This window comes from Lichenostomus cassidix, chromosome Z (genome assembly GCF_008360975.1).
Source record: "Lichenostomus cassidix isolate B80296 chromosome Z, HeHo_3.0, whole genome shotgun sequence".
In the NCBI taxonomy this organism is placed as follows: domain Eukaryota; kingdom Metazoa; phylum Chordata; class Aves; order Passeriformes; family Meliphagidae; genus Lichenostomus; species Lichenostomus cassidix.
In genome coordinates this window covers 2,978,482-2,995,975 of record NC_139511.1, presented here as the reverse complement: position 1 = coordinate 2,995,975, position 17,494 = coordinate 2,978,482, and the positions used below count along the sequence as shown (strand labels likewise).

The following is a 17,494-nucleotide window of genomic DNA, read 5'->3' as shown; positions in this document are numbered from 1 at the left end:
CACCTTTCAATTAAAAAATTTAATTTGTTGCAAATTGCTACATCTGCAGTACTAAGGTCCTGAGATATCAATGTCAATGTAAAAATTTCTTCAGGTTATTACAACACTGCTAACAATAAACAAACCGACAAGTATCAGGCAGGACTGTGCATGTGGGTGGCCTCCGTCAAAAGTCTCTAAATTCTCAGAGTGGTGACCACTTTCTCTTTCTCTGCAAGAGCTTGGGAAGCCTCAGTCCCTGGGAGCAACCCAGAAGCAGCATCACTTGTCCTGGCAGGGTCTGGAGGAAGAGCCAGAAAAAGGGACACAGAGTCAAGATCAGCTGTGTGCACATTTCCCTTGGCAGCAGTTGTACTTCTCTCAGGGCCTATAAAATCCCAGATCCTCTCAAGCAGGTTTAGAAAGGAAACAACCCAATAAGTTCTGTGGCTTTCCAACAACCAAGAACTTGTCTGCTCACTCTCAGCTCCCCATTAACTCCTCCTGAAGAACAGCCTAACTTGCAATTCTGTGGCAGGAAAGCAGAGCCAGCAGCCTCCCTGGCAGGTCCTTTCCCCTCTGCACACAAGTGACAGATGCTGCAGCTGTCCCTGCACACTACTGAACTCTCATCTCCATGGCCCCAAAGATGTCCAAACCCCACACCACCCAATCCCCCAGCCCCCTGTTCCCTGTCTCACGGCTCAGGTGGCTCGAGGGTGGCAGCAGCAGCTCCCTGCTCAGGGCTGAGTCCAGGTGCTGCTGGGAGCGGCTGGAAGCAGGGCTGGGCACCTCCAGGTCACCTGGCAGGTTCTCCTTGTGGTCCCTCTTGTGCCTCTTGGTGTCTGCAGGGAGCTCAGGGTGCTCGGGGCAGCAGTCAGGGCTCTGCACAAGGTGCTGTGACCCTGCAGAGCTGCTGCCATTGTCACCACTGTCACCTGCCAGGGCCTGGCCAGCCTGGGCACTCGGCCCCTTCCTCCTGCGCAGGGCAGCTCTCCTGGCCAGGTACAGCAGGTGGATTTCTGGGGAGCCGAGGGAACACGGGGTCAGATCAGCCCTGGTGCACATTTGCCTTGGGCAGCAACTGTACAAAAACCAGGGACTGGGAAAGATGGCCACAAAGGCAGACTCTCCCTTGGGAATTGAGGCTGCTCTCTAAAGAACAGCAATCCTGCTGGAGTTTTCCAAATGGTACAGTTTTGAAGTCTCCCCATGAACTGACAGCACTCAGTTGGGTGCAAATTGCACTCACAAGAGCTTTAAACATAGTAATTCCCAGCTGACACAGCTGAGAACCAGCTCTATTCCCTGGAATCCAGAATCTCCCTCTGGAGATCTCCCCTCCTGTCCCAGGGTGGCTCAGAGCAGCCTTCTCAGAGCTCTCTCAAGGAATGGAGCTCTCCTCTTACCAGGCTCCTCTGGCTCCAGGGAACTGCTGCCATTGCTGGTGTTGCCAGGCAAAGCTGTCTCTGCTGCAGCCTGGTTCCCAGGCTGCTCTCCTGCACACTCAGGGGCAACACTGACATCCTCCTTCAAAGGAAAACCAAACCAAGCACACCAAAGATCACTCAGTATTTTCTTGAATCACTTCAGGCACACAGTAACTGTTCTTCCCCACTCACCAAGGACTGTGACACGAGTGTAACACTGCCCTGAGGGTTCACATGACAATTGATTTTAACTCTGAATTCAGGTTGCCAAAGTAAAGCTCGAGCTGTCACAAAATGAACCCTTAGGGTTTCAAATAGGAACTCAGAAAACCAGAAGACACCAAGTGAGAGATGATGTCCTCACAGCCTGGCCCTGGCCTATCCCACCAGCTGGAAGAAATCCTCCAGCAGAAATCCAGGGGCTCTCCTTGTTCCCAACAGGGTTGAGCAAGGACAGATCTCCCTCCAGGCACTGCCCAGGGCCATGTGCTGCAAACCCACAGAACAACCACACATTTCTGGCTGGGAGCCTCACCCCACTGCACCCAACTGCTCAGACATTAAAGTCTAATATGCTGCTCTTTGGAGGCTTCTGCTGCTGCTCCAGATGTAGTTTGCAGGCAAACATGCACTGAAATTGGGTATTTCGGGGAGCATGTGGCAAAAATCTGTAGGGTAAAATACCCCAAGAGGCTGGGTAAGCAAGTTATGTTCCTGCTCCACTGGGGCAGTAAAGGCCTGAAATGAATACCCTGGAACTGATCTTTAGTAAGAAAGACATTCTCACTATGACCTGTTCTAGAATATTCATCCCTTCTGCCATAGCCTATGCATCAGAACTGTAAAGACGAATGATTGTTCAGAGCCTGCAAAGTTTTCTTCACTTAAGAAAAGCTGTTGAAAACTGATATCATAAAGGCATCAAAACTGGGAATAAAATATTGGTAATTCAAAAACTCTCACTCCCTGCCTTGCATCTGCCCTTCCTGATATTAATAAATATACAGCAGGCAATGGGTCTGCAAATTAATAGAAATACAGAGATGTTATCTGGAAAAGTTGTACAATAATATGGAAAAAGGCCTGTGCCACAAATACACCTTCACTAGCTTTTTTCCCATGAAAAGGAGTGCTCTAAGTGGCTAATACAGGCTATCATGTCTGATCCTCATTAACACGGGGTACTTTTGATTCCCTCTTCTATTGAAAATCTTGCTGCACCAAGCAAACCCTTCCGTGTCCATTAAAGCTGAATTAAAGAAGCCTTTCCTTCTCTAGCCTGCAAGAAAGCTCTCAGTGCAGCCCGCAGCATTGCCATCGAGCAGACCCACCTCAGGCAAGGCGGCCATGTCAGGGTGGGGCGATGGAAGCTTCTCCTCCAAGTGTCTGACACAACTTCAACAGCTGCCGAGCTCGGGCTGATGGCTGCGGGCAGGGAGAGCTCTGCGGCTGCAAACAGCGCCCAGTGCCCTCAGAGTGCCCGTGCTCCCATCGCCCTGAGCCGCCCAGCCCTGAGCGCCCTCAGTGCCACCATTGCAGTCAGCGCCCTCAGTGTCACCATCGCCCTGAGCCGCACAGCCCTCAGAGCCCTCAGCACCGCCATGGCCGTTAGTGTCGCCACCGCCCTCAGAGCCCTCAGTGTCACCATCGCCCTCAGCACCCTCAGTGCCACCACCGCCCTCAGCCGCCCAACCCTCAGAACCCTCAGTGCCACCATCTCCCTCATGCCCATCGTGCCGCCATCGCCCTGAGCCGCCTAGCTCTCAGAGTCCTCAGTGCTGCCATCGCCCTCAAACGCCCCCGCGCCACCACCACTGTCAGACGCGAAGCCTTCAAAGACCTCAAAGCCCTCAAAGCCCTCAGTGCCGCCATCGCGCGCACCCCTCACACCCCTCAGTCCCACCATTGCCCTCAGCCCCCCTGTCCGTTCAGCCCCGCCACCTCCCGCCATCGCTCTGTCCCCTCAGTCCCTCCGCTCCCCTTGTCCCCTCAGCGCCGCTACTTTCTCTCAGCCGCCACAGCCCCCGCAGCTCCCCCGGCCCCTCAGCCCCACCGTCTCTTCACCGGCTCCCCGCTGCCTTCAGCCCCGAGGTCCCGCTCAGGCTCGGTGCCACCGGCAGCTCCCGCCGGGCTGCAGCTGCTGCTCGGTCCGGCCCGGCCCGGGAGCGGCCACAGCGGCACCTCGGGGGGACTCGGCAGGGCGGGGGGTTCCCTGGGCTGGATCTGGGGAAAAGGGAGGAAAAGAGGAGCGGGAAGGGCTGGGTGTCACTGAAGAAGTGCCATCTCATTCCACGGGGAACACGGCGAGAGAACGGGACGGTAATTGCCGCTTTTCACCCTGACTTGTACAGGACAAGAGCCCCGGGAAGCACCGCGGATCCGCCTGGAGGAACCGCCGGGCTGGTGGGGAAAACCCGAGCATGGGGAGACGCTATGGACCTCTCTGAAATGATGAGTGTAGAGCTGCAAGGGGATTCCACTGGAGACAGTATGTGGAATCTCATCTGGAAAGCCCTTAGAGGAAAGGCAGAGAAAACCAGAGAAAGAAAACAAACAAACAAATAAAACAAAACAAAAAATCCCCCAAACAAACAACCAAACCCCTCAAAACGCCAAAAGAGAAAGGTTACCAATCTTTTTACCAGGACCTTCAATGACACGACAAAGGATAAAATATGCCCTCCAATTCCATTCGCTGCTAATTTTAAAGATACTGGGATTAAACTCGTACAATTTAAACGTGCAACAGTCACGAGGTTAGAACTGGTTATCATATAATGGATTTCTTAGCAATGACTGTATATATCGTTTGTAAATCAGTCACCTAATACTGTTTAAGCAACTGTTTCCCCTAAGGCAGAAGAAACCTGTGCTCGTCTTTCCCCTCAAGTTTCTCTAATTTTTCCTTTTCCCCCCCTCATGTTTATCCTCTCACTTTCCTCAAATTTTCCCCTCACAATTCCCACCCTTTTCCCATTCGTGTTACTCACACTTTCCCCCTCACATTTCTGCCCATTTTTCTCCCCTCACGTTTCCCTACCTTTTCCCACTTGTTTCTCTCACTTTCCCCCTCACATTTCTGACCTTTTCACATTTTCCTTTATGCACTCGTGTGTCTCCCACTTTCCCCCTCACATTTCTGCCCTTTTCTCCCCACACATTTCCCTCCCTTTTCCCACTTGTTTCTCCCACATTCCCTCTCACATTTCTGCCCTTTTCTCCCCACACGTTTCCCTGCATTTTCCCACTTGCATCAGCACCCCAAAGACCCCTTAGAAAGCCAACTACCTTATGCAGCTGATTCAGCACCCCTCAGACTCCAACAACCCAATTTTCACTGCACTCTGAGGCTTCATCAGCACCACAAAACCACCAAAGGGCCCCAAACACCCTTGAGCAGAGGGGATGAATCTGCACCCCAAGAGCCCCAGCAGTGACCTGAGCCCCTCTGCCAGCGCCTGACAGGCAAGGGAGATTTGTTTGCTGGTGTTGGTTTGGGTGAGGAACACTCATCTCTTACTTACTACTTGTGTCTGACGCAATGGTTATTTCACCATTGGAGCTCTCTGCTCAGTGGAGTTCTGTTTTGCCTTTGCAGTGAATTATTCCCAGCGTGTGGCTCTGCTGCCATCCCAGATCTGTGGTCTCATTGCCCAGCCTGAGACTGAGGAAGCTGCTGGGCATGGCTGCAGAACTTCCCCCAGTCCCCTTCACTCACTGCCAAAATCTTTCAGCATCATCATATTTACATCTGGTTATTCCTTTGAAAAACATGAATTAACGCTTATTTCAGTTTAAAATTTAAATTTATTGAAGATTGTCACACTTGCACTTCTGATACATAAATACACAAAAACCAGTCAGAAGTTAAAACATTAAATTTATTACAAATTTCTACACCCACACTGCTAATTAATATGCCAATATCAATTTAACAAAATTAATTTATTACAGATAGCTACAACCATAGTCTGATTACAAATACAAAACACCAATATACCTATCTAAATAACCCTACACCTACAACTAAATAAATGATCATAAAGCCATACAGCACTTGACATATTTAAATTTAGCTGCATACATTTAAACTATTATAATATACAGACATCAATGTAATTATATATAAAATACAGTGTATAATACATAAAGATATACACAATCCCCTAATATACAAATATACATAGACAGCAATACACTGTTCTAAATAACCATATGCCTTTAGTGTATACTCTACATTAGTAGAACTATGCAGCTGTACAGCTCTCTATATAATGAAAATATAGCACAGACATAAATATAATAACAGACCTAAATAGATACAAATATAAATATACCTATACAAATATTGATCTACCCATCTAAATATCCATGTACTGTTCTAGCTATAGAAATCTATAAAAATATGCAGAGGGATTCCAGCTGCCAATGTTGAAAGGCATCCCTCTGTCGCTTCCTCCCGAGCGTCACAGTCCTCGTGGACAGGGACAGCAGATGGCACATCTGGGAAGCAAAGGGAATAATGCTGAGTCAATACTGGGACGTTTCCCTTGGCAGCACCTGCACTTGTGCCAGCTCCTCCAGACACCTCAGCCCCACAGCTCCCCACAGCTCTCTCCGTTCCCTCAATCCCCACCATCCCCCGTAGCTTCCCCAGACTCCTCAGCCCCACCAGGACCTCAATATCTCTGTCCCTTCAATGTCACCTCTCCTCAGCCCCCTGTGTCTCACCGTCCTTCTGCAGCTCCTCAGGGGACAATGCCTGGGGCCACCAGCAGGTCCCAGTGCTCCAGGGACACCTGGGGCTGCAACTGCTGCTCTGTCTGGCGTGGCTGCCAGCTCAGTCCCAGCACAGGAAGAGGGGACAGAGGGGGCACAGGGGACAGAGGGGAAAATTCAAGAGATGAAAATGAAACAGAGTAGAGAAAGAGGTTAAAAATCATCCTATATTTGTACAAATACCAAGCTATGTCTCTCAACCTCCATGTACCTCGGACCATATAAATGTAACTATGCCCATTTATAAATATAACTATATATATATAAATGTAAGTACACATGTATAAATGCAAGTAGGGACATCTATAACTACATATAAAAATATATGTAACTATATATACCTACAACTCCATATGTAAATTTAACAACACAGATCTATAAATATGACTGTATAGTCATCTAAATAAAACTATGGAAATCTATAAATATAACTATATAGGTAGATAAATATAACTTTACACATTTATAAATGTAGCTATAGACAGAGGGATTCCACCTACCTGTTGTTCACAGGCTCTCCCTCTGTCTGTGCTTCCCACGCAGGGCAGCCCTCCTGGAGGGTCTGCATATTAAATGAAATAGAACTATTTGGCACAGTTGTATAATAATATGCAAAAAGGCCTGTGCCAATACAGAAACTGAAAACTCCAGGCAAGTCTGGCAAGAGGAAGGGGATTCCTAATGCAAAGAGGGAATCTGTCAAACAAAAGGCCTTACACCCCCAGACCAAATTGCTCTTCAACACAGAAGAATCTCCTGGGCTTCAAGGAGTCCTTCACCATGTCATGTCCAGGACCAACACTGTCCTTCTCTCCAATCACACGACTCATGGGGCCTCAAAACCAACACATCTGCCCCCTAAAGGCTCCAGGGCTCACACACTTAATCCTTTGATCCTAACAAGAAAGTCTGGGCCCCAAAGTCCTTCAACAGTGGAGAAGATTGACTTTTCAAACCCAGTCCAAAAGCTGCCAAAGCTTCCACTTCATCACCACAGATGTCCCTGCACTAGGGATTCTTCCCAGGAAAAAGAGAACCCAAATTTGGCCAACACAGGCTCACACCTCTCATCCTCACCAACTGGGGAGACTTTCTCATTCCCTCTTCTTTTGGAAATCTGCCTTTACCAAGAAAATCCTTCCTTGTCCATTTAAAGCTCAATTCGTGTAGCCTTTGCTTCTCAGCCATGCAACAACATCCAAAAACTCTCAGTCCAGCCCCTTGCATTGCTATCCCATGGAGTTACCTGAGCCAAGGGAGACCTTTCAGGCAGGGATGGTGAAAGTGTCTCCTCCACTCTCTCAAGAACAAGGTCCCATGGTGGCAATTCCTCTTCCCCAGGCCCATTCCATGGCCAGCTGGAGGCCATCCATGCTGCACAACCAGCACTGCCAATCAGAGCATCGGGGGCTGAACTGCTCACTGTGGCTGCAAGAATCCAAACAAGGATTTGTTGGTCAGGCTCCAGAATGGGGCTTTGGGATGCAGAGCTCTAGTGCTGCCTTGGATCACACATCACAGGATTCACACAGGAAAACCAGACAGAGAATCTTTTGGCTTTCAAGGTCCCACTTCCTAGGAGACTTGATAATTTCTGTCTGAGAATGACAGAGCATTGTGGAAAAATACTTGAAATGATCACTTCTCATGACCTTTTTGAAAAGCAAGAGTAGAACTCTTTTCCCACCTGATGGGTTGTAGGCTGGGGAGTGCTGCTCTGAAAATGTGCAGCTGCTGTGCTCTGGAAGGGCCATGGAAGTGCTTTGAAGGTCTTTGGGATATGATGGAATGAAGACCTTAGGCTGGTGTTCAAATATGCATGTGCCTGGTTCCTCTGATGACAGCTCAGGAAGTCCTGGAATGACAAACACACTCTTGGGAGGTGCTGGGGAAGCCTCAAGCTCTTGAGAACCTGGACCTGTCCTGGGTGGGCCTGGAAGCAGCTCTGAAACCTCAGCTGAGAAAGCCCCGAGGTTCTGGTACAAGGGAGCTGTGCAGCAGGACAAGAAGAAGAAAGGAAGCAAAGGGAAGACTGAATCAGTGTTAGCCTTTATGTATTTCCCTTTGGCAGCAGTTGTACTTCCATCAGGGATTTTAAAAGATGGCCTGAAAGACAGATTTTCACTTGGGAATTTGAAGCTTGCAGTCGAGTTACATCTTCAGCTCCAAGGAAGCTGGAAAGGTCAGGCCCTGATGTTAAAATAACTCATAGCTCAGAGGGTAGGGGAGCTGCTTCTCCCAGGAGGCAGAGATGTGGAATCTGAACACAGCAAGTCAAGGTGATGGCTGGAGACCTAAATGAGGAGCAGCTCTGCCAATGCTGACTGCTGTCATTGTGATGAGGTGACTGGCATGGACAGATTTCATTTCCCTGCAAAGCAAGACTGTGAGTATTTCTGTGTTTGTATTAATGAGACAGGTAGGGAGGAGCTGTGTGGTTCAATGGAGGGTGAAGCAATGTCTGAATTCAGCATCTTTCTGTTTTTCTTGGGTGACATTTTTCCTGTCCTAAGTCTGACAGCCAAGGACATGTTGGGAGTGCTCAGAATGCAGGACCTGTGACCTCAGCAGTACCAAGTGTCCCCTCTGAACCTGTTTGCCTTGAACAGAGTAAGCAAAGTTCAAGGCAAAGGTGTGTTCACAGCAAAGGTGTGAGCTCTCTTGGCTTCTTTTAGAGACAGGAAAAATACCAGACTCAAACCTGTTTGTTGAATTCTCTAGAAAATCTGACTTATTTAGGAAAGCAACATTTGGAATATTTGTGACAAAAAAGTGCAAATTTTATGTTGATCATTCATTCAGACAGTAAGCCAGACCAATAATGCTGTTATTAATCTTTTTTAACACAGCTGATTGAAATAAATTTCCTTGAAATTTTGGGTTCAATCTGGAATGATGTTTCAAATAGGAGAATATTCATTTGAGGGAGGAATAGAATGTTTTGCATAATATATAGCTTTATTAAACCTATACTTTGAAATCAATTTTACCAAGCAGACTTTCAGTTCAATTACAGCACTTGCTCTTCTGCAAGCTAGACAAGAGAAGTATTAAAAAACACATCTGCAATGCTCTCCTTCTGTGTTACTCCACCTGAGCGAAACACATAAAGCTTCATAATTTCAATGTTATGTAAGAAAATAATCAGGCAGAATTTAAAAGGATGAGTGGTCCCTGCAGTGTCTGGAGCAAGACATCCAGGCCACAGAGGCAGAGGCTGCACAGTATGCAGCTCCCTCTGTCCTCTGCCAGCCGCTACCAGTCTCAGTACAACTGTCCCTACATCCCTTCTTGCCTTGGGCTGCAGTCACCATTTTTACTGGCACAATTACAAGGCTGGACATCCACACTGGGAATGCTCCTGAAATAAGGAGACATTTCAAATTACAGCATTTTGGTCCCTGCTGGGCATTGCTGAAGGTGTGGCAGGGTGTGTCCATGTGGCCACTGTGACCTCACCGGTGATGTTGGTCCTTCCAAGCTCTGGTGTCACAAGGGGCTTCCCCAGCCCACTGTGACCCTGGTTCTGCAAAGCTCTGCCATCACAAGAGCTTCCATCCCAGCCCACTGTGACCTCACGGGGGATGTCAGCTGTGTGACTCTCTGGTGTAACCAAGAGCTGCACCCTGTCCTTGTGACCTCACTGGTGACATCAGCTCTGCAAAGCTGTGCTGCAACAAAGAGCTCCAACCTGCCACTGTGACCTCACTGGGGATGTTGCTCTGGGAAGCTCTGGCATTACAAGGGACTCCCCCGGCCACCTGTGACATCACTGGTGACACTCACACTGAAAAGCTCTGCCACCACAAGCGCTTCCATCCTGGCCCACTGTGACCTCAAGGGGGATGTTGGCTCTGTGAAGCTCTGGTGGAACGAGAGGCTTCCTCCAGCCAAGTGTGACCTCACTGGTGATGTTCGTCCTGCAAAGCTCTGACCTCACAAAGGGCTCCCCAGCTCCACTATGAACTCAGTGCAGCCGCGGTGTCCCCGGGGCTGCCCCGCTGGGCTATAAAAGCGGGCGCACCCCGCCGCCCCCGCCCGCGGCAGCATGGCCCGCTACCGCCGGCGCTCCCGCAGGAGCCGCAGCCGCAGCCGCAGCCGCAGCCGGCGCCGCCGCCGCTCCCGCCGCCGGGGCGTGCGCAGGAGGCGCCGGGCCTCCCGCCGCTCCAGGTACCGCCGGCGCCGCCGCAGCAGCCGCAGACGCCGCCGGCGCTGAGCCCAGCAGCGGCACACGAGCGGCCGAGGAGCGGCAGAGCAGAGCGCGGCTGCGGCGCGGGGCTGGCGATGCCAATAAAGGCCAGCAATGCTTATCAGCCTCTGCGTGTCCATGCCTGTCGCTGCGTGTTCCTAGCTGTCCATGCGTGTCCATGGCCATCCCTCCGTGTCCCTGGCTGTCACTACGTGTCCATGGCTGTCCATGCGTCTCCCAGGGTGTCCTTGCCTGTCCCTGCGTGTCAGTGGCTGTCCCTGCGTGTCCATGGCCATCCCTCCGTGTCCGTGGCTGTCCCTGCGTGTCCCTGCGTGTCCATGCGTGTCCCTGTGTCCCCGTGCCCCGTGCACTTCATTGCCGTGCAGTCCTTCTGCTCCTGCTGATTATGCTTGAGATTTCAGTACCTGAGACAGACATGCAGTGCCCAAAATCTCATGCTGAACAACAGCAAAGTAGTTTGTCCTGACAAATAACACACAGAATAGAAATTTTCAGTTTTCCTGAAGGTCCTGGATAGAGCTTAAAGAGCAAGTGTCAAAAGAGATAAAGGAATGTAAACGTATGCATTTATGCACACAGGATGATGAATGTAGCTGGAAACAGTGGAGAAACACCTAAAGAGGACTGCAGTGATTTTTTTTTGCAAGTTGTAATGAGTATGCATGATTGTGATGGAATTAATGCCCTGTTGTAAAATTTGCCCACACACATCAGAGTCAAGGAGATATCCTTCTATGTGTCTGGCACTGGTAAAGAATGTGTGCTTTCTAATGCTTCAAACTGTGTTAGAAAGTTTATCTCCCAGCTCATTTGGGTATCGCTCTAATTGATGTTTAGTTCCCTGGAACATTGAGTGACCAACTATGAATTGCTGCTTCCACTTTCCAAATGTTCAGCAGCATTCAGGAGCCTTTGAGAAAGGCATAGCCCTGCCTGTCTCCAGAGAGACAAGAAATGCTTCCTATTAAAGTGGTAACTGCTATTTGGAATGAATCAGTGGAGTATGAGTGAACAGGACAAAGGGGTGGCAAGCATCAGCACAATGTACCACAGTGCCAGTGTCTACTGCCATTGGGTTGAGCTTTACTTTGAGAGTCTGTGGCCTAAGGCTCCACACCAGCCAGACTTTAAAGAGTGGCCAAGGAGGCCAGTGGCTCCTGGCTTGGATCAGGAAAGGTGTGGCAGCAGGGCCAGGGAAATGACCACTGCACCTGCTGTGCTGGGCACTGCACCTGAAATCCTGGGGTCAGTTTTGGGCCCCACACTGCAACACACGGACATGCTGGAGCACAAAGAGGTGATGAAGTTGGAAAAGGCTCCAGAGCCCAAGTGCTAGGAGAGGCTAAGGGCACAGGGAGGCTCAGCCTGGAGAAATGGAGGCTCAGGGAGAACATCTCCCTCTCCACAACTCCCTGACAGGATGCTGTAACCAGCTGGCACCAGGCTCTTCTGCCAGGGAAAAAGCTGCAGGATGAGAAGCAAGTGCCTAGAGCTGTACCTGGAAAGGCTTAAGTTGGCTATTAGGAAAGGTTTCTTCACCAGTAATACTGTCAAACACTGGAACAGACTGCCCAGGGCAGTGGTGGCGTCACCATTCCTGGAGGGGTTTAAAAAAGCACATTTGGGACACAGTTTTGGTGTGGGATTGGAATAACTGGGAGAACGTTTGGATTTGATGACCTGAGAGCTCTGCACACCTCATTCTCTGTTCTCTTCACTTGGCTATTCAGGGCCCAGCACCTCCTCAAGGGAGATTTGACACTGACAGAGACTTCAGAGCAAATTTCCACTAATGACATTGACCTCAACCCAACCCCAGCCCGTTTTTGCCTCCAACAGCTCAGAACGAGAACAGCACGGGATGTACAGTTCTGCACAAGTGGGGCTCATGTGTCACACTCGGTGTCTGTGCCGCCAGGCCAGAGAAAGCTTTGGAGGGGTCTGGGTGTCAAGGCTTGCTGTGCTGGGATCAGAGCCCTGTTTGTGAGCGGCTCGCTCCGGAGAGGAGCCTTCCCGCGGGAGGGACAGGGGCTGCGGTGCACAGGGACACAGCCACTGACACGCAGGGACAGGCAGGAACACGCATGGACACGCATGGACAGCCACGGACACCCTGGGACAGCCTGGGACACAGAGGGACACCAAGGAACACGCAGCGACAGGCACGGACGCGCAGAGGCTGATAAGCATTGCTGGCCTTTATTGGCATCGCCAGCCCCGCGCCGCAGCCGCGCTCTGCTCTGCCGCTCCTCGGCCGCTCGTGTGCCGCTGCTGGGCTCAGCGCCGGCGGCGTCTGCGGCTGCTGCGGCGGCGCCGGCGGTACCTGGAGCGGCGGGAGGCCCGGCGCCTCCTGCGCACGCCCCGGCGGCGGGAGCGGCGGCGGCGCCGGCTGCGGCTGCGGCTGCGGCTGCGGCTCCTGCGGGAGCGCCGGCGGTAGCGGGCCATGCTGCCGCGGGCGGGGGCGGCGGGGTGCGCCCGCTTTTATAGCCCAGCGGGGCAGCCCCACTGTGACCTCAGCCGGGATGTCACCTCTGAGAGCCTCTTGCATCACAAAGGGCTCCACCGCACCCTCCCTCCTGTGTGAGACTTTGATTCCCTTGGAATGAAATCCATAATTACAGAGAGTTTCTGTGCTAGTTGACTCTTCTCTAATACCAACCACTTTTAGAAGAAAACAAAAAAAACCATAATTCGATTTTGTCTTATGTCTCGTGTAGTGTTGGTTAAATGCAGATGTTGAGATGTTGCTTGCGGAAATGAAATTCTGTCATGCGTTACCCAGCGCTCTGTTACTGCTGAAGTCAATCTGTCAGGTTCTTGTAAGCTTCAGGAGCTCTCAAAGGGAAAAAGAGGAGAAAAAAAAATCTAAATAAACGTTTAGAACGCTCTCTTTTTGAGAACTATCCATATATCCAGAAACATTCCTTATTTCCCCCACTGCCCACCCCTTTGTTCGTTGTCTACATTGTTTAGGAGACCAGGGATCACCCTTCAATATTTGTTCGTCGTCTTTTCTGAAGTGACCAAATGCCATGCCTGCATTTTGGCAAGAATAGGAGTCAAGTCACAGAGAGCAGCAGCAGGTTCTTTTATGTCTGCTTCTGCTCCAGAAAGACCAGAGCACAAATGAGCATTTTGAGAGTGGACTCTGAAGAGGGTTCTGATAGCTAAAGCTGCAAGTGCTCAGCTGACTTTGGTGCCACTGGAGTCCCTGGGAAAAGCAGCTCTACAATACTGAAATGAAGGACAAGTGTGGCTGGCAGCGACCTCTGAAGGTTCTTGTCCAACACCACCACACAAAGCAGGGCTGACTTCGAAATCCAATCCAGCTTCAAAGTCACCCCCTGTGGCACAAGTTGCTATTCAGGGAAGTTCTAAATCACTTCATGGTCGGAGTTCTGTGGCAGAGATTGAACCTGTGCTGGACTAAACCCAGGAGTTTTGGGTAGAGGGGAAACAATTGTCTGTCAGTGCCTGACACTGTTTGGAATGTGTGGAGAAAGCTAAAGTCCCCCAGAAAAATGGAAATTTCCTGCAGCTAGTTGTACTGCTGGTCCCTCCACAGTTACTGCTCTGTGTAGATGTGTGGTGTTTGGAGGGGATGTTTGCAGTGTTTCTGCAGGGTCTGCAGGCACTGATTGCTGGAAAATGCAACAATAATCTACCAAGAGAAAACCTTGCACAGCTCCTGCAAACATCCCTCGATAGCCAGTATGTGCACAAAGATGGGGGAGGAGAGCAAAAAAAATGTCAGCAGTTGAATGGGGGAAATTGTTTCTGGAGATGTGCATTCTCCATGTGGTAAATCTGATCCCTAATGGTCCTTTCAGAGAAACACCTTTCAAGCTGCAGTGATCCTGTGGCACTTCAGAAAATTAGCATGCACCATGTATTTCCTTGGTGTTTTGGGGGATTTGGGGCTTTAAGAGTACTGTTTTCAATTTTTGTCTTCCTTTTTCAGTTCATAAGATAGCTGATGTTGTTCTCAAGAATTATCAGAACAAAATTGAAAAGAAAGAAACATAACCAAATAACGGCATAATGCAAATGCAGGAATACTTGCCAGTTCAGTTCTTGCATTCAGTGTCTTTTATTCATGTTGGTTTTGCTCAGAAGCATCTTTTTGCCCTCTCAGTCTGTTCCAGATGCAGTTGTACAGAACCACAGAATCACAGGGTCTCCTCAGGGCACCTCTTGGGATCACCCAGCTTGTCTGAGAGTTGTTTCCAGCCTCAGCCACCCCCATGGCCCTCACTGGACTCACTTGGCAAGCTGAGCTCTCTGTCCTGTGGGGAGACTCCTGTGGGAGGAGACTTCCACGGTGACATCCACATAATTTCTTTGTTCATTGGCTCTTATCCAGAGGCCTCAGCTGTGCCAGCTGTGCCAGCTGAGAGCTCCAGGCATTCTGACCTTGTTAGTCCATAGAGTGCCTCCCCTCTGCCTCTTGATGCTCGAAAAGATAGGCTGGAAATAAAACCTCATAGACCAGTGTCTATAGAGCAGGTGTTTGTTCATTGCTGTGCTGGAGGTGAGGAGGATTTCTCTACCTATTTCACCCACTCTTGTCAAGTGCCATGTTTCATTTAAGCATTGCTCAATATTGTCATCGTTATTGTAGCATCACTATATTTGGGCATGGAACTAATTAGGATAATAGATATACAACTGTGCTTGTGCTGCCCTAAGTTAGGTGGTCTTGGGGGTCTTCCATGAAGGCTCAAGGTCTCACATCTGAACTTTTCAAATTTGTCTTCGGAGCATGAGCAGTTGTGGTGTTCTTTGTTTTTTCTGGCTCACATCAGTCTAAATTCTTCATTTTGTCACTAACTGGCTTTATATTTGCCAATTTCTCATTAGTACATCCTACTGCTTCCCCATGCCCATATAGCTACACTTGTCTATTTTGAGACCATCGTCCTGGTGAGTTTTTTGTCTATTCAAGCATTTAGCAACTAGTTAACCATATACTAGTTACTACACTGTATAGAAAGAAAGGTATGATCCAGGTTATATAGGTGTCTTATAACTCAAGCTATATAAGAATCTTGAAACTTTGTAACTTTGACCCAAGTTATATAGGCATCACTCTGCTGCCCTGCCTCTCCCTCCTGAAGAGCCTGCAAGCGTCCAACTGGGCACTCGAGTCACAGGACTCATCCCACCAGGTTTCATTTATGCCAAGGATGTCAAGTCTCTGGGACTGGACCAAAGCCTCGAGCTCCTCTAGTTTGTTCCTCTTGTGGAGTGCATTTGGTGTAGAAACAAGGCACATTTCGGGTGTGGTACATTGTAGCCAACACCTCCTGAAGCACCTTGAGGTGACCCATTAGTGCAGGTTTGTTCAAATTTCGGCACACCATGCCTTTTCTTACCACTGGCCAGCCAGCATGCTCCTCCCTTATCACTTAGCCCACAGAGGGATAGGTCTTTGTCTTGCAAAAAAAGCAGTTAGTGACTCATTAGCTCGCATTCCTCTCTTATGATCGTAACCCCTTCTAGCGCTAGACCCTTTGACTTTGACAAGATGAAGCAGTTTATCTTGCAGAAGCAGTTGCAGTTAAGGACTGTGGCTACTATTTAATTTAATCTCTACTTTATACTGTGTTGCTGGTATGTTAAGGTGCTTATGTTAAAGGAGTTCTATGTTTCACTTTTCCTATCGAATATATAATTTGGTGTTTTGGGAAGAATGGAGGAAATCACTACCTGGACTCTTGACTTCTTATTTGTGAATTGTCTTCTTATTTCCCCGTGACTTTTCCGTGGCTCGTTTGTGAGCTACTCCTTGCGGAGTGGAGCCGTACCGCGGGGGACAGAGGGCTGCCCGGTTCCACCATGGCCCCGCGGCAGACGCGGGCCTGGGGGCGCAGAGAAAGAGGTGCTGGCGGCGCACTGGCACCCAGCGACACACAGGGACAGCCATGGACACCTAACGACAGCCCCTTCATGAATTGCTGGCCTTTATTGGCATCGCCAGCCCCGCGCCGCAGCCGCGCTCTGCTCTGCCGCTCCTCGGCCGCTCGTGTGCCGCTGCTGGGCTCAGCGCCGGCGGCGTCTGCGGCTGCTGCGGCGGCGCCGGCGGTACCTGGAGCGGCGGGAGGCCCGGCGCCTCCTGCGCACGCCCCGGCGGCGGGAGCGGCGGCGGCGCCGGCTGCGGCTGCGGCTGCGGCTGCGGCTCCTGCGGGAGCGCCGGCGGTAGCGGGCCATGCTGCCGCGGGCGGGGGCGGCGGGGTGCGCCCGCTTTTATAGCCCAGCGGGGCAGCCCCGGGGACACCGCGGCTTCGAGAGACACACGGCAGCACTGAGCTCACAGTGGAGCGGGCAGAGCCCTTTGTGAGGTCAGAGCTTTGAAGGACGAACATCACCAGTGAGGTCACACTTGGCTGGAGGAAGCCTCTCGTTCCACCAGAGCTTCACAGAGCCACATCAGCGGTGAGGTCACAGTGGGCCAGGATGGAAGCTCTCGTGGTGGCAGAGCTTTGCAGTGTCAGTGTCACCAGTGATGTCACAGGTGGCTGGGGGAGTCCCTTGTAATGCCAGAGCTTCATAGAGCCACATCAGTGGTGAGGTCACAGTAGACCTCGGTAGCCCTTTGTGACGCCAGAGCTTCACAGAGCCAACATCAACAGTTACCTCACACTTGGTTGGGGCAACCCCTGGTGACACCAGAGCTTCCCAGAGCTGATGTCACTAGCAGTGTCATAGTAGGTCAGGTGAAACCATTGGTGACACCAGAGCTTCCCAGAGCAACATCCCCAGTGAGGTCACAGTGGGCAGGTTGGAGCCCTTTGTTACAGCACAGCTTTGCAGAGCTGATGTCACCAGTGAGGTCACAAGGACAGGGTGCAGCTCTTGATTACACCAGAGAGTCACACAACTGACATCCCCCGTGAGGTCACAGTGGGTTGGGATGGAAGCTCTTGTGATGGCAGAGCTTTGCAGAACCAGGGTCACAGTGGGCTGGGGAAGCCCCTTGTGACACCAGAGCTTGGAAGGACCAACATCACCAGTGAGGTCGCAGTGGGCAGGTTGGAGCCCTTTGTTACAGCACAGCTTTGCAGAGATGATGTCACCAGTGAGGTCACAGTGGCCA

The 17,494-nt window shown here is 50.5% G+C and overlaps 1 protein-coding gene across 4 annotated transcripts; it reads right to left on the bottom strand.

The window, feature by feature from the left end:
• On the bottom strand, positions 1-3,678 carry LOC146424230 (uncharacterized). 4 transcript variants are annotated; one of them, XM_085042872.1, is made up of 5 exons: positions 3,463-3,678; positions 2,741-2,858; positions 1,389-1,509; positions 681-1,001; positions 1-280 (listed from the first exon to the last, which is right to left on the bottom strand). In XM_085042872.1, the coding sequence occupies exons 2-5, from the start codon at positions 2,756-2,758 to the stop codon at positions 177-179; spliced, it is 564 nt and encodes a 187-aa protein (XP_084898998.1). In that variant the 5' UTR covers positions 2,759-2,858; positions 3,463-3,678; the 3' UTR covers positions 1-176. The 4 variants fall into 4 exon arrangements, with proteins under 4 accessions (XP_084898998.1, XP_084898999.1, XP_084898997.1 ...); XM_085042873.1 differs by having other exon boundaries at positions 2,741-2,834; XM_085042871.1 differs by lacking the exon at positions 3,463-3,678 and having other exon boundaries at positions 2,741-2,977.
• Between the last annotated feature and the right edge of the window lie 13,816 nt (positions 3,679-17,494).